The following is a 23,154-nucleotide window of genomic DNA, read 5'->3' on the forward strand; positions in this document are numbered from 1 at the left end:
ACTGTAAAATAGGAAACTAAAGTATATCTTACTTATTCCTATCCACATATCCCTTAACTCTTATACTGACAAAGTTTTCAATTAGCCTATATGATACAACTTTCATCCATTCATTGTTTGTAACCACTTATCCTGTTAAGGGTTGCTGAGGGGATGGAGCCTATCCCAGCTGACACAAGGAAATGAGAAAATAAAAGCAAAAAAATGTAAATGTGATTTTGATTTTGTACTTAAAAATGACACGCTTTGAAAAAAAATGCTTTTTTTTAATCTTTCTCAGCTTTTGTCCAAAATGTTTGGTTTTTTTTAATGAAAATGCACAAATTCAAGTGCTGATGAAAAATAAAAGGAATAAAATATTGTTTTGTGTAGAAAAACAGAAGGCCTCTCACATATTTATGGAACAAATTATTCTGTGGGTCTTGAAAGATTAGTAGATATAATCAAAAATGGTGGCAGTGGCTGGCAACTTCAAAATAACACTCTGGCAGAGAAAGTGTTAAAAGAAACAAAATGGCGGTAAAATAAAACAAAATACAACCATTTAAGTTTAAAAAATATATTTTTTAAATGTGACATGCCTCCCCTTTTTGTATCACCCCTCTACCCCCTCATAAGTAACGAACAGTACCTAAATGAGACGTTCATCAGGAGGACTACATTTCCCATGTTCCCCTGAAGTCGGAGCTTGCGCAATATGTTTTGCACGGCCCTGGCTGGTAGTGTCTGTTAAGTGTTGTTGTTGTCACATTAAGGGGGGCGAAAGAAAGAATTACCGAAGTTATCACAACCCTGAGCCTGTCGCATGAGGTAAGGACGACACCGCCGTTATCTGTGAGCTCTGTGTGACTTTACTCGCTTGTCGAGGTGTTGTCTGAACGACACACATCACAGTTAAATTAGTTATTGAGCGGTAACAGTTAGCTAGCAACACAGACACACAAGCTAGCAGAGCCCTTAACAAACCAACGAGACAAGTCAAAGATAATAAAACCAGAGGCATCATGACCGGCGACATAATGAGGGTCTTCACATGTCAAATAGTTTGGACTTTTCGGCAAGCCAGAGAGCTAGCTAACACTGACTGTTAGCTACACCTCCTAAAGCTAACCCACTGAGTCAGCTTGCTAACGTAAACTTACACTAATAGTAACGTTATGGTCAAGAGACACTGGCTGAATCAACGTTTAACTTTTATCTCGGTACAAAACTTGTATAACTGATTCAGTCCATTTGGGAAATGAAGAGGTGACGCTGCTGTTTTATAACGTTACCATGCAAACACATTAATGGGTTTGTTAGACAGGGACAGAACAATAGCAGCAGTTATTATGCAGATGTTAGCTTTGCTTTCCTGATGTCAGTTAGGTAACATTAACATCAGATCCTGTTTTTCACACTATTCATAAAGTTAGAAAGTAGTTTGTTTCCTGTGTTTTCTTTGTGTGATGTTGTTTAACTTCTGAAGGACCACAACAAGTTTATAGTGTAGTGTCAAAGGAAATAATTCACAGTTTAGAGAGAAGTGACAAATCACAAATTAGCATTACATCATCCGATGTAATCCAAAGTAGTTGATGTAGTTGGTTACAGAAACAAATCATGTTATAACAGCTGTGAATCAGCACAAAATGGCTACCAAATATATATACAGGAAAACTTAAGTTAGTAGCCTGGGCTATTACTGCTTAAATCACTGAACTCAACAGGCTTATATTTGGGACAGGCCTTTAATTCCTTTGACATAAAACTGTTGCTCAGCAAAGATCGGAAATACAATCGTTTATTTGAACCAGTTTGGATATTACTTGTTTAAAAATCAGGCTTCAAATAATACATCACTTATGAATCATTCATTTGATCTAGCTCCGACAGACAAGGCATCAGAGAGAGGGAGTTACGGTCCTGTTAAAACAATACTCACAACTTGGATTACTTTTTATGAAGAACACGTTTGATTCTTTTGATTTGAGGACCCTTATGGACTAAAGGAAAATGAATAACTTACAGGGTAATAGGGGAATGGATGTATAATATGAGGTAGCCAACAACCTGGTTTTATACATCCGAAGAACTCCTATAAAAAAAATTTAAATAAAGAACTGCTTGGCAACCAGACCATGCGTCTAATTGAGACAGGCCTTTATTTGTCAAAATGTGTAGCCATACCAGGTTAGTTAAAAAAGGACTAGGCTTTTAATCAAAGTTTTACGGTATATATACTATTTGAGACAGGCGTTTATTTGTCAAAATATGTAGTCACACCAGGCTAGTGAAAGAGACTGGGCATGTAATTTGGGCTAGACCTTTAATGTAAGTATTGAAAAGGTGGTAAATTTATCTTTGAACTGTTTCAAGACCAGAAGATTTTTGTCATCATTCAATTAATGTCATTCTTTGAAGGGAAAATAACAGCAATGTAACACTGGAAAATTTGATTTTCGTGTATGCACACGAGGAACTACCACATTTAGAAATACAAATGTTGCTAATGCAACAACCACAAGTGATTATTTTTGCATGAATGTGCTGAGTTCTAGTAATGCTATTGGATAAAATTAAGCTTGCAATTCAATCTCCTAGCATACCAATGTGAGTTCTGCAGGTTAGATCAGCATTTTTTGTTGTTGTTGTAAATTTGTGCAAAGAGTTCCACCTGCTAGCTCTTGTCCTCACTTTATTTCCTTGGTTTTGGTTTGTGGTAGGTTACTGGGTGAGCCCCTCCCTGCCATGAGAGCTGACCACCAGGTCACCAGCACCCCCTCCTTCTGCAGTTGATGGATCTGCAGCTGGTCCAGAGATGACAGACAGCGTCAGGGCCTTCCTCCGCAATGTTGCGACGGTCAGCAGACACAAACACACTGTACTTACACATGAGCAACGACACGAGGCATGAGGCTGTTGTTCATTGACAGTGCAGATACATGGATTCAAACTAGTGGACTAGTCGTTTTGAAATAGCAGAGACATTCACTCACTGGCCACTTTATGAGGTACACCTATAATATAAGGTGTTTGTAATATTTTGCCACCTTCATGTATATAAATAGGGTTGTCAAATATTATAAACACCTTTCGATGTAATGCAGGGCAGTACAACACCACCGCCCACAACCTCAAAAATAAACACAGTAATAGAATTGTCACATTTTTAAACAGCGTCAACAAACACTGAAAATTTATGAGCTTTATAAAAGTAGAATTAATGGCAGGCATGCAGTATTGGATTGCATTAGATTGTACCAGTGTACCTAATAAAGTGGGCAGTGAGCGTACAAGGTGTGTAGAACATATATTCACTACCAAATCTAATGTGGAAAGATGCTAAAAAGACGCATGTTGTGCCTATTCTAGATTATGCTCCAAAAGATTTAATCTCCATACAAGAAAACAGGTGGTGTATGTCCAGAACTGAACACAATAGAAGCAACATTGATGAATGAAGACCATAATGTCCACAGAAATTCTTGATAATAATGGAACATGACATTGTCTGACTGGTGTATTTGTAGTGTGTGAAGGGCAACTGTTAACAGATGAGTCCTGTGAGGATGCAGGGCTTTTTGTGTACTTTAGTCCAGGACAAATGAGGACGGTTGAACTTAACTTCCTATTTATATCCCTGAACTTTATCATTGTGTATCATCATCGTAAATATTAGCTGGCTGTACTCCAAAAGAGTCCAGAGATATTGTTTGTTTGTCTTTGAAATGATTCCTGATATCTCTTGTGTTATACCGTAAATGGTGTTTGTCTGCAACCAGCATACAGCAGAATAGACCTTGTGGAGCTGTCCTGTGGAAGTTATTTTTATGACCTTTTGATCATTAATTTTCATAACAAGCTAGTGTTAGCAGTGTTAGCTATCTCCTGTTGGCAGAGGAAGACTGTTTTTTTTTTCTTCACAGAGTGTTTCTCTGGGAACATCTTTAGATTCATAATGCAGCCGTGGTAACTCTGAATAATGCAGCCAACATCAGCTACTGCTGTTAAAACTGTCTCTTCAGTTTGGTGCTGAGAAACAAACCAAACTCACAGGGCACATGGGCAAGCCTTGTTAAGCCAAATGAATAAGAGGAGATGATAGTTTCTGTCTCTTTGTAATTTCTATAAACAGATTTTGCATATGTATGCAGAGCCTGTAGGTGACAGGACAAGATTTTGGTGTAGGAAGAGGTATTGACCAATTAAGCTTGAACAGAATGTAAAGAGACCTGGTGGAGATGCAAACACATTGGCCGATGCATTCAAATGTAGATATCTGTTTAGAAAAATTAGCTGAAATAATCGGAGTATGGGAGAGGTAGTCTTGACTCTTCTATCCACTGGCTACACTGGATTAGTCCGAAATACTGGCCCTCGTCCCCAGAGGCTTATTGTCATCAGACTGACAGCTGATGGGGTCTGAGATTGATCTGTGCACACTGTATTTATTTACTACAGAAGCATCTAGTTGGTTGATTCAGAATAACTTTAGTGTCATTGTTGCTCTAGCTATATGAAAAACAAAAGTGGTTTTAGTGGCACTGAATAAAAAATACACATATTTCAGGATTGATGCATAACAGAAAACTTCCTCTGAACCATGAAGTCCTAAAATATTGTTAATGGGATATGCCTTCAAATACCCGTATCGGCCTTATTCTTGTGTTCAACAAGCACTTATTGAGACATTTCTGAGCTCCATTACAGCAGCTATTTTTATAAGTTATAAACAAACACTGCCTGTCTGTTCTCGCTCCCTCTGGGTTCTCTAGGGGATCAAGGACTCCATATTGGGGATTGGCACAATCTCCAAGCTGGATGCCCGCATCCAGCAGAAAAGGGAAGAGCAGCGGAGGAGAAGGGCCAGCGGGGCCCTGGCACAGAGACGGGCACAGAGTGAGGAGCGCAAACCGGACAAGTAGGCCAGAAAAATAGCTGCATATTTTAGTTTTAGTGCTACCGATTTTCTTACTTAGCCAGTCAGACATGCTCGTGGATATTTTTTGTGTGTCTGCATACTTGTTAAAGTTGCTGCTCCTCTTGACATGATCCTCTTAGGTAGATCCTCCTATGCACCTCCCATCCTCTGCACCATTTCCCACAAGCTTCACCAGTCAAGTGGCTATATTTACCATGAGACAAGAGAAAGTTAGTTTTCCTGGCATTCCTAGCAAAAGAGCAGGAGTAGCCTGAAAGTAAGTGCTGAATTTAGGTCAACAAAATCCCCCCTGAGCATGCGTTGTCGCTCTTTGCACATGCAAACAAGAAGTGGTTGGAATTTGTTTTGTATGCTCGTGTCACTGTCAATAATGGAAATACAGATAGATACAAGATGTTTAATTGGAGCAGTCACGGCTCTATGCTGCTCTAATATCCTCCTCATTCTCCATCTGTTCCCATACTGTACATATCTGCGAGTAAAAGCCACTGTTCCAGATACCTTCAATCTGCAAACTGAGACATGAGAGCAGCACCCGTGGCTCTGTCTGACTCTGGTTAAATAAGAAAAGTAACATTAAGTGAAGTTAAACTGTCCTTATAATATTCAGCTGTGATGGACATGTTGTATTTTCTCATTCAGTGACCCCAAAGTAGCCAGCAGGATCTTTCAATGCTGTGCCTGGAATGGAGGAGTGTTCTGGGTAAGACATTTAGCCTACTGTTACAGTACAGCCTTGTCACACACACACACACACACACACACTAGTGAATACTTAACAGGTGCAATGTGTTGTCCTAAACTTATCTTTTAGCCTCTGGAAACTAAGAACTAAAGTCCTTTTTGTAAATGTCAGCTAAAGAAACCAACTCTGCTACACCCATTTCACATGGCCTTAGGGACCTCTATTCCTAATCCTATGGGTGCTGTTTGCGGTGCCAAAAAGTCATGACAGCTGGTGTAAATGTCCATGAAACTATTCAAGTCAAATGCTAATTTCAAAAGCCCCGCTGAATGTGGAAGCATGAGTTGAAGACTAACTGTAGTATCTCATTTCTCTCTCCAGCTCAGTCTGTTTCTCTTCTACCGGGTGTTTATCCCACTGCTGCAGACTCTCACAGCAAAAATCATCGGTATGTATGGCTGCTCGTGAATCTGGGGGGCAGGTTCTCTGTTGGTCTTGTGGTTGATCCATAAAGTCAACAAGCTGTTTTTTGCTCCAGGTGACCCCTCCCTCCATGGCAGTGTGTGGTCCTGGTTAGAGTTCATCCTAACCTCCGTCTTCAGTGCTCTCTGGGTTCTCCCTCTGTTCGTCCTCAGCAAGATAGTCAACGCCATCTGGTTCCAGGTCAGGCCATGCTTTGCTAGGCTGTTATGGTGTGATGGTAGAGGAAGTGGCCTTATAGAAAATCTACATGTAGATTCCATCGCGCAATCTGACATGCCATAACACAAAGTTGCATACTTTTCAAGGGTCTTCAATGGCTTTTGTGACATAAAGCAAGGTTGGCTATTCGCTGTAGTGTAAAATGACGTAATCAACCCCTTGACGTTGAGCGTGAAAGTCCCAGAGTTGTCATGGTGCTTGGTTGTGCACCTCTAAATCTTTGTAACTAGGCGCTCACGATGCATGCTACAACTCCTGACTCCTCGTTGAGAGACAACAGGGCCGTCAAATGTCTTAAAATTCTAGGAAAGAAATAGCCACCACACTGGGAAAGAAGAGGCTTTTTGCTGAAGAGCGAAGGAGAACATGAGAGATAGCTGTAAAAGCTAAATAATGGCCACATGGAAACAAAAAAGTTCAACTTGGATGTAAACAGCAGTTATAATTACAGTACAGAAATACAATTGTTGGCAGTACGTCTGTGTTTATTTTACACAGTCATGTGTTTACTACTGTTGCCAGGCAGCCTACGTTTCCTGGAACGTTCCTCTTCTTATCCACAGAATATTTTGTTTGTATGTCACCTGGCATTTCACAGCATAGTGCCACAAACAACAGGTTAAACATAAACTCCTCTGTGTGCACTCATAGCGTGTGCGCCATCAACAGTAGCCTACACCATGATGTTTATTGGCAGAAATGCTATGTAATATTCACAACACAAGTTGCTAATCACCTGAAACATGCTTTCAGACCTAGAGTTCGCGCCCCTAATTGCTGTCCGAGTCATGGACTAAGTTTGTCACAAAGATGCATAATTACCTAGAGTTGGTTCGTGTTTTCACAGCAGCATTTACAAGTGGACCAGATCAAATGCCTGCGTGAAAAAGCTGCTTGTCATTGGTCAGAATTTCCATGTGGAAAAAATCCAGGATGTGAACGAAATGTTGAAGAAGTGTACACTTGCAAGATAAATGTGACACTTTCTAATGTCACAATGCAGGGACAACTACGCAGGTTGATTTTAGCGCTGCTCATCGTGGACTATATTGCTGTCATTGGAGGTGCACATTAATAATCCTCCAGGACTGTAACATGCTCATGTTTAACCCAAACAATGTGTCATGCGACTGCAGTTCGAGGTTGGAACACGTTCTCACCACAAACAAACTGCACTAGAGTTCAGTTGTAACAGGACCTAGACCACCTCTTCAAGAAGGTCTTGGTCCGGTTGTTGTGGTGCACGCCTGAGTGTGATTGCTGTGTTTACACCTGCCCAAACGAACTGCACTTAGGGGGCAAACGAACTTGAGTGCGATTGAACCAAATAATTGTGTTTTTGTTACATTAGAATGAGCTGTTTATATCTACATATGGAGCAGGTCCTCTTCTACTGAGCCCACCATGTTGTTCTACAGTGGCCCAGAACTGACAAACCAAACACTGGCTCTAGATAGAACCATTCACGTTTTTGCTAAATGCCACTAAGTCCTACACACTGGACCTTTAAGGTTGCAAAATGTATTGTGTGTTATTGTGACTGTAATATGAGTTTTTGGAATAGAGTTGCAGTAAAATACAACTGACTTCATTACCGAAATGACTGGGATTTATAAAGCCAGCTCTGTCTCTCCCAGTATTTGTAAGCAAGTCCATTTTTTCTGTGCAATGTGTCCGACTGATCCTTTATCCAAAAAACACCAAAAAAGGGAAATATCCTGTAGCTATAGTACTGATGTCATATCACTAAACTGGACTCGTGTGACCTCAGCTGCCTCACAATAGAAAACCTAACAGCTGCAGGAAATCTGATGAAAACAAGGTGCGAAGCAACGAGGCATCACTTGAATTTGTGTATGAATATGAATATGTTAAGAGTAATCTGCAGGCACACAACTGCATACACAGAGGTCTTTGGATTAGCCTGATATTCTAATTTGTAACCTGAAGCACATTTTGGAGAGCTATTTTGGACTTTTCTCAGGACCTGTATGTGAGATGATCAGGACATAATAATACTGTATTACATATATTATTACATATTTGTTTATTGTCAGCTTGTAGCTCCTGTCATGTCACATTGCCGTCCCAAAGCAAAAAACGAATGTGTTCCAAATCCTCATGTTTTAGTGTTTCTCCTCATATGCTTTGTTGACTGCTGATATCATGGTGTTGTTCTTTGCTGCAGGATATAGCTGACCTTGCATTTGAAGTGTCTGGATGTAAAGCGCAGCCGTTCCCCAGCGTCAGTAAGATCATCGCAGACATGCTCTTTAACCTCCTTCTCCAGGCACTCTTCCTCATTCAGGTACATATTTGTCTTTCTCCATGTAAAAATAATGTTGTTGTCAGTGCATCTCTGCAGTGCATATTCCCAGAACTTCATCTGATTCTCATCATTCGTCTCATAAGATGTCTGAGGTGAACAGTTACAGTAAAGCTGATGTCAGCGTAGACCCAGATGTCGAATCTTTGCAGAGTATGCAAATGATATCACTTTTCTAAATGAGTCACAAAGTCATGCTCGTTATGAGTTTGGTCATTCTGCTATCAGTAGCTGTATCTGCAGCATGGCAGGCCAACAGTTTCATTCCTTAATTAGGGTCCGGGCAGCCTAAGCTGCCAGGACCCTATTGTTCTGCTGCATGTTCTTCTTCTTCTTCTTCTTCTTCTGAGGAAATCCTACTTCCCATGCGTGAAAAATCACCAAACTTTGCACAAAGGTCCAGTCCCATGCCAGATTGCCACAGCTGCAAAAACAGGCCAGTAGTCCTGATGGTGGCGCTACAGCAAGCCTCTAAAGTTCAAAATTTTGAAAATTCACAACAAATCAACCGTATGTGCCAAAACGTAGCCCCAATACTGAAGAAACTTTTGTACATTTAAACCTATTGCAAATTATGAAGTCCATCACTCTGTTTTTTTTCAAAAACTGTAAAACGTATTAAACCTATCTCCACCCACAATTTTTGCTCAATTGACACCACCATGCTACAGAGCATCTTCAGACTGTCCAACACAAACGATCCACACAGATTTTTGATTTATCGAAAATTGAGCCTACAGTGCATTAAAAATGTTTGACTTTAGACATATACTTGCAAATTCTTGCTAAATACATTTTCAATGTTCATTAAAAAAATGACAAAATTTTGGAGTCATGGTAGATGATGTTTGGAAAATATCAGAATTTTATCTCAAAAACTGAATTTTTTACAACATTTTGAATTTCGCTCTCATGCGGACAATTGGACTCAATGCAAAAATGGCATTTTTAAACATCAGTTTTTCATGTATGGAGCCAATAAATCATTGTTAAAAACAAATTACCAACATCTCCATGCTGTCTAGATGCAATTTGCGTATTTTCAGATTTTTGTCTTAACTGAATTTTTGACAGCCGTTTGAAATCTGCCTTTACACACTAACAGCTGTTGTCTTGCACACAGGTGACTGGCTTAGTCAATTTGTGAAGCTACATATGACATTTCTGTTTGCTAATTAGCTCAGTGAGATAGAGGATGGTTCTTGGTGTTGAAGATTGTGAGTTCATGCCTCAGCTCGTGCAACATTTCCATATGAGAAATCTACCCAAACTTTTCATAAAGGTCCAGTCCCATGCCAGATGTCCTCAACTGGAAACACAAGACAATAGTCCTGATGGTGGCGCTACAGCAAGCCTCTAAATTTCAAAACTTTGAAAATTCATAACAAATCAACCATATGTGCTACAGCTTTGGAACTTTCACTTTGAAATTTGCTTTTCCATGGCATGGATGGCTACTGTCTGGCACCCTGATGCTTGGCTTAGTCAATTTGTGAAGCCACACATGAACTGTCACTTGCCAATTAGCTCAGTGAGATAGAAGACGGACCTCAGTCTCAGAAGTTGTGAGTTCAAGCCTCAGCTAAGGCAGAACGGACATTCTAATGTGAAAGTCCTATGTTCAGGCATCATGCTATGTGGATTAGAGACTACTAAGGTTAAAATAATTATGATCCAGGCAGTTTTGCGGAGAGACAAATACTCTTTATCAACACTTTTCCCTGTTATCCCTTGTCTCTTTTCCCTGTTTATTTGGCTTAGCTATCAGTCAATATGCAGAGTCTATCCAATAGCTACTTTTACATTTTAAAAAATGTTTTCATCTTTGTCACCATGGATAATGTTTAGCTTTAAGCTAGATCAGGCCAGTTTGTTCATAATTGCTAGCAGTTAATGTTATTCTTACTTTCTTGTTCTTGAGTTTTTTCTTTCCTTTGTATATTATGAGTCTGATCACTTCAGCCACTCATCCACAATTTGAAGGGCATGCCATAATTATATGATGTAACTTCTATGTTGTGATATGCTTTGTTTTAGTGTGTGTGTTGCTCAGAATTGCCTAATTTTGCCTAAAATTGCTTGGCCCCGACCATTGCTGCGCAGCAGCTATAATTCTTGAGTTGATTTCAAAGAATGTTCAACATATAAAAAAGCTCTATGGTGTCCCACTTGGTGTTCAGATTGTAAAGAGGACTTTTTTTTTTGCCACACACTTGATTTATACTAATTTAATTTCAAACAAATAATACATTACACACATTTCTCTCTTTGGTGAAAATAATTGCATTGTGTATCTTCGTGGTCCTCCAGGGCATGATTGTTAGCCTGTTTCCCATCGATGCCATTGGACAGATGGTCAGCCTGCTCCACATGTCTCTGCTCTACTCCCTGTACTGCTTTGAGTATCGCTGGTTCAACCATGGTAAGACACTCACATTACACTACTCTACACCCCAAATCAGCTGGACTCACTGGATGGAGAACTCAAACAAAACTGAGGCTATCTATGTGTGTTAAAGGCATTGAGATGCACCAACGGCTGTCCAATATTGAGAGGAACTGGCCCTATTACTTCGGCTTTGGTTTGCCCATGGCCCTGCTGACCGCCCTGCCCTCCTCATACATCATCAGGTAAGACTCCTGGGAGATGACACTCTGATTGATTATATTCATGTTACACCAAACACACCTATGATTGATTAAGGGACTAAATACAACCCCTTTGTCCCTTGCGCCTTACTTCATGCCCAGATTAGGCTCCGTTTAACTAGCAAGGGTGGAAGTGGACATGCCCTAAATATACTCTATACCGACTATGTATGCTAATGTCCAGCTGCCTCATGGATGGTTTTTACGTATTACCACAGAAGCTATTATCAAATTACTTTGTGACCTACTGCAGTGGTTTTCAAAGGGCAAGCCACAATCTCAAGGCACGCCTGTATTTATATCTGTGCACAGTAGCTTCTGTAACGTGTGTTATCACTCTTATCATGACATGAGACAATAAAAATAAGAATAAGACAGGTAGCTTTCATTATACTATCTCTTTTCTTTCGGTGGTAGGTCGTCTTTGGTGGCCCTTTGTTGTAATTTGCTCCGTACAATAAAGCGATCCATTGTCCCACTGATGGATTTCTCCTTTTAATTGTTATCATCCTTCACACTGGCTGCCAGTCAGGGCTTTTCATGTGTCACACACTTATAATTCCCATGCACAAACAGTGACAAATAGGCTCCCCGTGAAGGTTTTTTATATCAAATTAAATTAAATTACATTTTTAACTAGAATTTACCTCTTTATTAGAAAATGGGCATGCACAACATACTGATACAGTCAATTAAAACATTGATTTATAACTTTTTGTACAGGCCCAGGCCCAGTTGAATATTGCATTAATAGTGTGGTTATCACACAATCCCACAGCACACCATTAGAGAACCACAGATCTACTGTACTATTTAGCTCCACTCAACTCCAAAATGTGTTTGTTACCATAATTTGTATAGATATGTCTATGAATGTTTTGATAGACCTAGAAATTACATTATTTTGTGCATATATGTTTTTTGTAAGAAAGCCCTATTAGACAAACAGTGAAAGAGAGGGAATTTCCCTGATTTTGACGTTCATTCTTGACAGGGAACAGTGTATGTAACAAATTAAGATGAAATGTTTAAGAAATATCACTTTATATCCTCAGACCCATGAGATTATAAAAAAGGGAACAAAAATACCTCTATAAATGCCAGAGAGCAACACATCTTAAAACAATATGCTATATATTAAAACATATCTTCCAGAGTTGTTTTAGAGTTTGAAAAACAAAGGTGAAAATGTGGAACAGTTACAAAAATACCATGAAACACACAGGTTATAAGATTATACAACAAGAAGTTCTGACCAAGCAATTTGATTGGTCGACGAGACACTTAGAATGTGCTCAAATCAGCATGACCGCACACCTGGCTCATCACTACAAATATTACTGTCATCTCCATGGCAACGTTGCAGCTGCCAGAGCAAATACCAGAAGGCTACAAAACTTGTACTAAATGGATGGTTTTGATGTTAATTTTGATGTACTGTATAGGGCCGACTGAGTTTGATGAATGGTTGGAAAAAGACGATGCTGCTGTTGCTTTGTTACATACCACACACACATGTTCTATATGCATGTATGGGCTGAAGTCTACAAAATCCTTTAATATTATGTATTGATAATAATAATAATACATTTTATTTATAGTGCGCTTTCCAAAGTACTCAAGGACACTTAACATTGGTTGAAAACGACCACAAAATAGATGCAACACACGACATCATTCACACATTAAAAGCAGTTTTGAAAAGATGTGTTTTGAGTAGTGATTAGAACTGGGACAGGTTCAGTGCAGTCTCGAATGTGTTTGGGCAGAGTGTTCCAGAGGGAGAGGGCAAGTATGGACAAGGCCCTGTCGCCCCAGCTTCGGTGCTTGGTCCTGAGTGGGGGAGTCAGGGGGTTAGCATCAGAGCAGCGGAGACTGCGGGAAGGAGTGTGGCGGTGGAGCAAGTTATGGAGAGGAAGGACTTTGAATTGGATGCGTTGTGGGACAGGAAGCCAGTGGAGGTTTCTGAAGGACAGTGATGATGTGATCGTGGGATAGGGAATGGGTTAGCAGACGGGCAGCAGGGTTCTGGATGTATTGGAGTTTATTTAAGGGTTTGGATGGTGTAGCAGAATATTTCGTTTGATAAAAACATGGTGGATTTTGGAAATTATTACGTCTTTTTTTTTTTTTTTTTTTTTCGAAGACTTTCAGACTATAATATGCTTTTGAATGATTGGAAACGTCTGGCATGCTCTGGCATTCTCCATCTTCGGCGCTCCTAGCTTAAAAATACATGTGGAGTTTGTGGATGTAGGAGCTAAATCTTTTCAGCACGTATCTTAGTTGTAACAAGACAGAGCTAGCAAAGCAGTTTTGTATTTATATATGAGGTATTTATTCAGTATTTATTTAGGGAACTCGACAATCTCTAGAAAGCATAAGCTCCGGTTCGCTGGTGGACTCAACAGGGACTAGAAAACAGGTCCGATGTGAAGTCGTTACTATGGTTCGACCTACGTGCTGGAGTAGTAAGCTAGGTTTCATTACATATAGTAGTCTACTGACGTGACTGATTCTTTTCCAGCTATTAGTCCGACTGAATGTATTTCCATGGAAATGGAGAAGCTAACAGTTTTTTATTTTGAGAGCTAACTGCCCCTCGACATAAATACATTTTGATTTTTATATTTTATTTTGTTGGTAATAGTTGTATAATCACAATATTGCACAAGACGGTGTGCTTTAACGCGAGCACCAAGGTCTATACGCATCACTGAGGTGCCACAAATGACGTTAAAGCACACCCTCTTGTGCTTAATTGGGAGTACAATCTGGAAAATGTGCCTCATGCTTCCCTTTGGGTCGAATTATTCTTTACTGCATTTACTGACTGCAGAGTTTTTTGTTCTTCCTTTCCCCCCTAGTGGCTGCTTGTTTTCCATCCTCTTCCCTCTGTTCATCATCAGCGCTAACGAGGCCAAGACGCCAACAAAGCTGTAGTAAGTGTGAAACAAAGACAGTTGTTTTTAAAACATAGTTTCTTCTAATGCATGACCCACTGATCACATTTATGTTCCCCGATCTTTTCAGCCACTTCCAGCTACGTCTCTTCTCCCTGGTTGTGCTGATCAGCAACAAGCTTTTCCACAAGACGGTCCACTTGCAGTCCTCCCTGACGTCGTCCGCCTCCTCTGAGAGGCTGTCGTCTCCCCACACCTCCCCGACCCGCCAGAGACCTCTGCCCAGCCAGTGACGGGTCCACCTCAAGGAGATAGGAAAGCCGGAACGCGTTTGATGAGTGGCTGCACCCAATGTGATAAAGTGATTCTTCCAGAAGGATCTCCTTAAATGAAGATGATGTGTGGTTTAGGACGAAGGGTTTACATGTTTTTATCTTATATCTGTCCCCATTTGCAGACACATTTTTCAGTGTGACACAAAAATCGACTGCCCCGTGCCTCACACTCAAAACACATTATATACTCAGCTCTTGACTTGTTTTCTTTTGTGGATTTACTTTTAATTGTTTTTTTTGTTTTTTTGTGTTGTATAATGTGCCATTTGGGTGACTCTCCTTTAATAAATTACAGCACAAGAAACGGTGTAGTTTTAATATGTTGAAGCAAACTTGTGACTGAAAGGATTTTTTAAACCGAAGGGGCTTGTTTGCAGAAGCGAAGCACAGTCTTGTTTTAATTACAGTTCATGTTTTCTCGATGTTGCAAGTCACATTCCTTCCTCACAGATTGAATGTTTTGTTGCACATGCATATGTCTTCTGTCAAATGATGGTGTCCTAGCAGTTCCAGGAATAACCTTGTATAGTTTAAAAAAAAAAAAAGGGAGACTTTTTTATCCTGTAAGAGCTTTGTTTTTAGTAGAATATATAAAACAGTTCAGGAGCTGCTGTAAAGAAAAGTATTGGTGACCTTAGTTATGGAAACCAAATAACAAAGTCACTCTTGTTAGCTTGGGGTCTCATCCCAAATTAAAGCTCACAGCACTGTCTGATGAGATGTTGCAAATCACAGGGTGACACCAGCAGAGGAGAAGCTGTGTGAATTCAGTAGGTGATAGGTGAGATGACACTGCCAAACTGTTGCATCTATGTTTTGTTTATTTCACTTCAACCACTAAAATGCTAAGCTCTGTAACAAAGGAGGGAGTCGCACACTTTAAGCCTCTACATCCTGACAAATGGGTGATCAGCCTTGACCTGCTTGCTCTAGTTTTCCCCCATAGAGCTGAAGCAAATATATACGGTCCCCGCAGATCATCCGCTGTTTGATTTTACACGCTGTATATAATGTTAATACATCCTGAATGTTCAACCAGAAGTCCGCCACCATGCAGCGACCCGGACACCAGACTTTCTCTCACTCATCAGAGGTCATGGGGAGGGGGCCATGATTTTTGAAACGGTGTGCAATCATTGTAAGAAGAGCATAGTGTTTGTGCAGACTGATGTATGTGAGTGAGGTTTTGTAAAAGTAATACGTCTGATTTCAATAAAATTGGTCAGTATTCAGTATTTTCATCACTGTGTTCTGGGTTTTGCTCGACAGGACGTGACAGAGTCGACAGTGAAAAGATGAAGATGGGGCAGTTTGGGGTTGGTTCAACACCTCACTGAGAAAGCGGACACACTGAATTAACGCATATCCCCTATTTCAAATCAATGTGTGCCATTTATTATAATATAGCAGGGTGAATATGAGCAGATATAGTGTGTTTGCAGTACTCTATACAAAGTGCTATATGTTAAAGAAAATCTGTTATGGTGACTTTATTTTGGTCACCAGAGAAGGCTGGTGCCATGGGCTAATTATTAGACAGTGGGCCCCTCGGCACAGATAGGCAAAAGGCCCTGTCGCCTCTCCTACACAGGAGCAAGACACAGTTTCATGTCTGTAGTAATTTTGTGTGTATTCATTTTGAGTCCCTTTGTGGTTGCTATGCAGCATTTTGTTGTCCTGTGTCTTTAAGGTCATTTTGTGTTGTTTTTTTGTTTTTCTTTCATTTTGCATCTCTTTGTAGTTGTTTTGTCTCTTTAAGTCTTTTTGTGTTTCTTTGTGGTTGTTTTGATCTGTTTTTGTGTCTTCTCTTGGTCGTTTCATGTTTCTATGTGATTGTTTCCTCCTTTTGTAGTTATTTTGTGTGTTTTTTAAGTGATTTTGTGTGTTTTTGCAGTCCCTTTGCATGGCTTTGTTGTCTTTTTGTGTCTGTTTGAAGTCGTTTTGTATCTTTTGGGGTCATTTTGTCTCGTACTTGGTCATTTTGTGTTTCTTTGTGGTTGTTTAGGCCCTTTTTGTAGTAATTTTGTGTCTTTTGCTGTCATTTTGTCTCATCCTTAGTTTTTTGTGTTTCTTTGTAGCCATTTTGTGTCTAATTGAGGTCAGTTTGTCTCGTCTGTGGCCGTTTTGTGCTCTTTTGTGGTGGTTTTGACCTATTTTTTAGTAATTTTGTGTCTTTTTGTGTGTCTTTGTGGTTCTTTTCCTCTTTTGTAGTTATTTAATATACCTTTGGAGTGATTTCATGTCTCTAGGCAGTTCCTTTGCATTGCTTTGTTGTATTTTTATGGTCATTTCGAGTCTCTTCCTGGCCCATTGGTGTTAATTTGAGTAACATTTTACAGATCAAGACAAGGGGGGCTCCTGACACTTTGGGGCCCCTGGAACTGTGCCCAATGTGCCCAGTGTTCAGTAATCCATCCATGGCTGGCACTACCTGGTCACTGAGGAAAATAATCTAAACAACAGGCTTTATACCACTGAACCAACCATTAACTGTCATATAGCTGTTAACAGTTAATATTTTGACTTCGGCTGCACCACTGAGATGACGTTGTCCTGAGAGTTTTCCACCACTAGGGGGCCTCTCCTCCTCACTAAGGACACGTCACTACACTACAGCGGCAAGGCAGGGGACCAAGTTTGAATGACAGCCGACGAACCAATCACATTCATGTAGAATTACCGTTGACTGACCCTCAACCAATAAACGCGCAGCATACCGCGGTTGGGGTGGGACTAGCTCACGGTGAAGGTTGTGTGTGAATAGTGTATGAGTAACAGGAACGGAGCGGGTGAGTCCTCCTGAACATTAAATATTAAATCTTTTAGCTCATTTAGGAGCACCAGTTTTTATTTTAGGCTGTCGTCCTGCTGCCACATGTGAAGGACTCGCTGGTATTTGTAAAATAAGTCGGAGAGGAGGCGCGGGGCTGGGGCGTTCATTATACAGCAGCTAGCAGGTTAGCATTGCTAGCTAACGTTACTCTCACACTTTTAACTGGAAGGAAACAGCATCAACACTTAGCCGGCCTGATGCTGAGCAGCTATAAGATGCTGTCTGTGCTATAATAACACTGCTTTCATTCAGAAATGTGCGCAGTATTCGTGCCAATAGGTAATTTAGTGAACAACGATGCTGCTCATGTCCTTGCTATGTGAAACTGGAAAGGTTGGTTAACTGTCAATTCTTCTAAGGTTAGCTCAGGTAGTGCTACCTTTGAACTTAGCATTTATTACAGGTCTGTTGAGCTGTATGTTTTTTGGTTTTGCTAAATGCACTAAATTAAAGAAAGCAGGCACAAATCCCTGCAGAAGTTTTCCAGAGTGGACGTGCTTCCTGGTTCCTGACGCCACATCTTAGTGCGTGGCCTTGTCTGGTTGGGCTGGACATGAAGTTGGCTCCTAACAGCTGGAAGACTTTGATTTTATGAGAATCTGGCTTGCTTACAGCCTGGCATTGACATTGATTTCTTATAATGCAGGATGCATTTCAATAAGTACACTTATATTAGGTGAGAGTGGCCTTTCCTCCACAGTCCTCCTGTTTGTAGTCTTTTACAGTGCTTGTCTGTCTCTTCATCAGGTAGTACGGTGAGCTGTCCCTACCCTCGCCAAAATGACCAAGCTGGGCTTCCTCCGTTTGTCCTATGAGAAGCAGGACACGCTGCTGAAGCTGCTCATCCTGTCTATGGCTGCTATCCTCTGTGAGTCCTCTAATTCCCATGCACATCAGTATGCTTTGCTAAAACTAAAAATACAGATGTTACAATTCAACTTAAATCAGTAGAACTTTATTTATCCCGAAGGAAATTCTTGTGCCAGAGAATGCTTCAAATTACAGTAACAACAATTAACATTCACATCAGAATAACCAGCGGATTCCCCGGGTCAGGGTTACTCACTGGGTCCAGTTTTAGAACAATAGAGTATTAAATATCTGGCAAAATACTCAAATATTCAAGATAAGAAGTGTTTTCAAGGAGCAAAGCAAAAAACAGTGCCTCATTTATTTATTTAACCTTTTATCTAACCAGGAATTCCCATTGAGATTGAAAGGTAGCAGCACAAAACACATGAAAATGCAACATATAATACAAAAATCCACAATAAAACAACAACTTTTCAAACATAGAAAAACAAGCACATGTCTCTGTCACCACATTCTTTATGATGCCTTTAAATTCATCGATGGATATAAGTGTTTCTAATTTTACATCTTAGATCAGAGTAGGAGACTAGTTTTTCCCAGATCTGTTGAAACACAGGCAACATTAAAAAGCAACTACCTGGAGGAGCACAGCTGGTAACTACCAGAGCTGACACACACAAAGGTGCAGAGGTTGGCTGGACGTTTGCCCGGTATTGCTTTATAGATAAAAATATTTAAGTGCTGCTGTCTGCGAGTGGTCAGTGACGTCCAACCCACCAAATCATAAAGAATGCAGTGATGAGTAAGTGACTTTGCATTTGTAATAAAACGTAAAGATGCATGGTGCACTGACTCAAGGCTACGTAAAATGGAGGAGGTTGCACGCATATACAATATGTCACCGTAATCAATCACAGACAGAAAAGTAGCTTCCACAAGTTTTTTCTTAGCACTGAAATCAAAATAATACTTCTAAAATAAAAGCCAGTCTTCACTTTAAGTTTCCTAACTAGAGTAGCAAAGCTTGTCATCTATCCATATACCCAAGTACTTGTATGAGGACACTCTTTCAGTTGATTACTGTCAGAAGTGAAGATGCTGAAATCATCAAGCAACTGTGAGTGAGCTTTTGAGAAGGCCATACACTTTTCTGAGCATCTATAATCAATAGAGTTACAATATGAGTGAGGTAACTACTGTACAAGAGTCCCTAAAATGAACTACAATGGTAGAGAAGAGCAGACTGTGCCTGATTATCAATGTCATATTGCACACATTGATTCATGTGCTTTTCCTCCTCTTCAGCATTCTCCACCAGACTCTTTTCCGTCTTGAGGTTTGAAAGTGTCATCCATGAGTTTGATCCGTAAGTGCCACTTCTGTCATGGTTATTTTCAAGGATAGTTAATAGATCTCACACCTTCAAGTAACGTCTCACCTTCATCTCACCTTTAGGTACTTTAACTACCGTACCACCCGCTTCCTGGCAGAAGAAGGATTTTATAAGTTTCACAACTGGTTTGATGACAGAGCATGGTATCCTCTGGGGAGGATCATCGGGGGAACCATTTATCCAGGTAGAAATCAGAGGAAGATATTAGAGAGCAGCACAAGTAGATGAATGAATGAAGGATTTATCCTTGGTTGTTTGATCTCAGAAGTAGAGCAGATCAAATGTTTAAAAGTCAGAAGAGAGAATTATGCACACAGTCTGCCTTTATTGGCCTTAATGCAAAGTTGTCTCGTCTCCCTTTCTTCTTTCACCAGGACTGATGATCACTTCTGCCGTCCTGTACCACGTCCTACATTTTTTCCACATCACCATTGACATCCGAAATGTCTGTGTCTTCCTGGCTCCCCTGTTCTCTTCCTTCACCGCCATAGTCACCTACCACTTCACCAAGGAGCTGAAGGTAGAAGACACAGATACACAACAAACTATGTTATAAACTCTTAATAAAAATCCACACTTGTTTAAAGGGTCAGATTTAAAAAAGAATGGTCAAAATAAAAGCAGCAGAAATATCATGACTTGTTATTAATATGGGTTAAGCTCCAAAAAACACTGGATCGTACAGTTCCCTTAAGGCAACTCAGTTGTGTCCTTCGCAGGGCTCTTGTCCCATTTATAAGGTCAAATTTAATGCTTTATACAACCTCAACAAATGTAATGTAAGATCCAGAAACCTTCGAAACAATTTCTTTGATAGAAAAGAGAGTAACTTATAAAATTGCCTGCATTTAGATTAGGAAAAGTGCAGCATTTGTAATGTTTTCCATTTAAAATTATATCTTGTGGAGATCACACAAGATTTATTTTCAAGGTTCTCTCGAAAATTAATCTTGGATTTCCAAATATATTTCAGCTGTTATGTCTGAGAAGATGTCTCAGGGCTACAGACATTTGTCATGACTCATCCAAGGCTGTGTTTGCAATGATAAATAATGAAGCTAGCGAACCTATAATACTCATATTAATAGGAGAATCTCCGATTGTCTAGTACAAACAAGTTAAACAAACACAGGTTATTGGACATTTTGCAGGCATGGGTGCATGGCAGTTTTCCCATTAGCCTTAAATGCACCACCTTTAAATGCCTCAAGCAAATTTATGGTAAATTTAAGATAATGTAAGACTTGAATTTCCTCTATGTTTATTTAAGACTTTTAAAAGAGCTGCAGGAGCCCTGGTCGCTTGTCAAGCCCTTCTTGCCCACATCTTTTAATCTCCACACGCCACCAGGTGGGAGCACAGGCTTTCTGTTAGGTATTTAGTGTCTCAAACCCAAAATTAATAAAGAAATTACCTCATCAGGATTTCTTGGACCTAAGACAAAAAATTAGTTCAATATGCTTTTATTGATATGATTATGTACACTCTGTTACCACTAAAGAGCCTTTTGTCCCTGTAGGATGCAGGTGCCGGGCTCCTGGCTGCTGCCATGATCGCAGTGGTGCCTGGTTACATCTCTCGTTCTGTTGCTGGCTCCTATGATAATGAAGGTATACACCTGAAGTGCACAACACTGTCACTTAAATAAAACATCACAAAAAGATGAATAATATCCCTCTGTGATATCCCATTTAGGGATCGCCATCTTCTGCATGCTGTTGACTTATTACATGTGGATCAAGGCTGTCAAAACAGGGTCAGTGTACTGGTCATCCATGTGCGCACTGGCCTACTTCTACATGGTGAGGAGAACTAAAAAAAAGCACATTTTATTAGATAAATTTGGAGTTAACAGAGATGTTGATAAGGTGTTTGTGTGTAAAGGTTTCTTCCTGGGGTGGCTACGTGTTCCTGATCAACCTCATCCCCCTCCACGTCCTGGTTCTGATGCTCACAGGCCGATTCTCCCACCGCATCTATGTGGCTTACTGCACGGTCTACTGCCTGGGCACTATCCTCTCCATGCAGATCTCTTTTGTTGGTTTCCAGGTAAGCTGAAAACATACCATTTAATGTGACGTGACTTACTCGGCAATACAAAAATCAGTGTCGTGTTAGGAAGAGAGGTTTCACTCACCTTCCTGTCTCTCTTCCCTCGTACACCAGCCGGTGCAGTCATCAGAGCACATGGCAGCCTTCGGTATGTTTGGCCTGTGCCAGATTCATGCCTTTGTGGACTACCTGCGCAGCAAACTCAACGCCCAGCAATTTGAGGTGCTGTTCAAGAGTGTCATCTCCCTGGTGGGCTTCATCCTGCTGTCTGTGGGCACTGTTCTCATGCTGACCGGTAAGAACGTTGACAAGTTGCACCAGTAGATACATTGGCAAACGGCATCATAGTGAATGGAAAAGTTTTTTAAGATGTTTTGCTTTTGTCTTGTGAGAAACTGATTCTTTCACTCTGGACCGTGACTGACCAAAAGTATATTCCCCTCAGGTAAGATCTCTCCATGGACTGGTCGCTTCTACTCCCTGCTGGATCCCTCCTATGCCAAGAACAACATTCCCATCATCGCCTCTGTCTCTGAGCACCAGCCCACAACCTGGTCCTCATACTACTTTGACCTCCAGCTGCTGGTCTTCATGTTCCCAGGCAAGTGCCCACACACAGAGTAACAAGAGGTTTACACTGTGCGATCATTTCATCTTTCATGCAAATGAAACACACAGTTTACTGTATTCTTGTTGGGTTTTGACTGACCGTATCCCTCCCTTTTCTTACAGTTGGTCTCTACTACTGTTTCAACAACCTGTCAGACGCCAGGATCTTCATCATCATGTATGGAGTTACCAGCATGTACTTCTCAGCTGTCATGGTACGTCCTGTACAGCACCACACATGTGTCTCAAAAGACTCTTCAGAGAGCCTTTAATTGTTTGCTGTTGGGGTTTGTGTCACTAGAAGACCGCACACTCACAACGTTAAGCATAATTGAAGTAAATCAAAAAACATGTATTAAGAAAGGTGTATTTCTATTATTCTTTTAACTTTGTACCTCACATGGGTTAACATCTTCCACTCCACTAGGACACCTGCAACATCAGCTGACATTACTGTCTTCAAATCTCCAAATGCCAAAAGTTTTGATACCAAATCACAGCATGGTTTTTTTGACCATTTGTATAACTTCTTTTTAGCACCAAATCTGTGAAACAAATGGTGTCAACCCAGTAATTTCTGCAATGACTTAATAGACATAATGGACCCTTCGCTAAGTCCTGCCCCCAGACGCAGACTGGCTAATCATAACGTAGCATGGGGCCGGCTCAGACCAGGGTCCAGCAACAACACAGCTGTGCTCCATTGACTCTAATGCAATCATTTCAGATTTCCTTCATTTTCCGGCTGGTTTGGGAGCTAAATGTTGTGCCTGGGGCACGTCGTGTATTAATGATACTCGTTACCTGGAGAGGTTGGAAAAAGATATACGTTTCTTCCCTGTTCCAAAACCAAAATCAAACCCTGAAAAGTGTAGGGTTAGCTAGCTAGCTACTGAAGATATAGCCTACTGAATGTATACACATGCTGCT

General features: G+C 40.5%; 2 protein-coding genes across 3 annotated transcripts in view; both read left to right on the top strand.

Moving 5' to 3' along the window:
* Nucleotides 1–673: 673 nt before the first annotated feature.
* Nucleotides 674–15,759, top strand: ei24 (EI24 autophagy associated transmembrane protein). The gene is made up of 11 exons (XM_050038884.1): nt 674–810; nt 2,706–2,842; nt 4,758–4,903; nt 5,567–5,627; nt 5,991–6,057; nt 6,148–6,272; nt 8,500–8,619; nt 10,948–11,059; nt 11,157–11,268; nt 14,154–14,228; nt 14,320–15,759. Exons 2-11 carry the CDS (start codon nt 2,801–2,803, stop codon nt 14,480–14,482), a joined length of 1,023 nt encoding a protein of 340 aa, XP_049894841.1. The 5' UTR covers nt 674–810; nt 2,706–2,800; the 3' UTR covers nt 14,483–15,759.
* Nucleotides 15,760–17,163: 1,404 nt separating this feature from the next.
* stt3a (STT3 oligosaccharyltransferase complex catalytic subunit A) overlaps nt 17,164–23,154 on the top strand; it is a 10,675-nt gene continuing 4,684 nt past the window's right edge. Inside the window, exons 1-11 of one of the 2 annotated variants that reach the window (XM_050038781.1) lie at nt 17,164–17,313; nt 18,105–18,225; nt 19,476–19,536; nt 19,626–19,747; nt 19,938–20,083; nt 21,083–21,173; nt 21,259–21,365; nt 21,448–21,612; nt 21,730–21,910; nt 22,061–22,216; nt 22,348–22,439. In XM_050038781.1, coding sequence (XP_049894738.1) covers nt 18,138–18,225; nt 19,476–19,536; nt 19,626–19,747; nt 19,938–20,083; nt 21,083–21,173; nt 21,259–21,365; nt 21,448–21,612; nt 21,730–21,910; nt 22,061–22,216; nt 22,348–22,439 — 1,209 coding nt within the window. In that variant the 5' untranslated portion in view covers nt 17,164–17,313; nt 18,105–18,137. Of the gene's footprint in view, nt 17,314–17,359; nt 17,482–18,104; nt 18,226–19,475; nt 19,537–19,625; nt 19,748–19,937; nt 20,084–21,082; nt 21,174–21,258; nt 21,366–21,447; nt 21,613–21,729; nt 21,911–22,060; nt 22,217–22,347; nt 22,440–23,154 lie in introns of those variants that run through there. The other variant, XM_050038789.1, reaches the window with a different exon arrangement.

The sequence above is a fragment of the Epinephelus moara genome, chromosome 3 (assembly GCF_006386435.1).
Source record: "Epinephelus moara isolate mb chromosome 3, YSFRI_EMoa_1.0, whole genome shotgun sequence".
NCBI lineage: Eukaryota > Metazoa > Chordata > Actinopteri > Perciformes > Serranidae > Epinephelus > Epinephelus moara.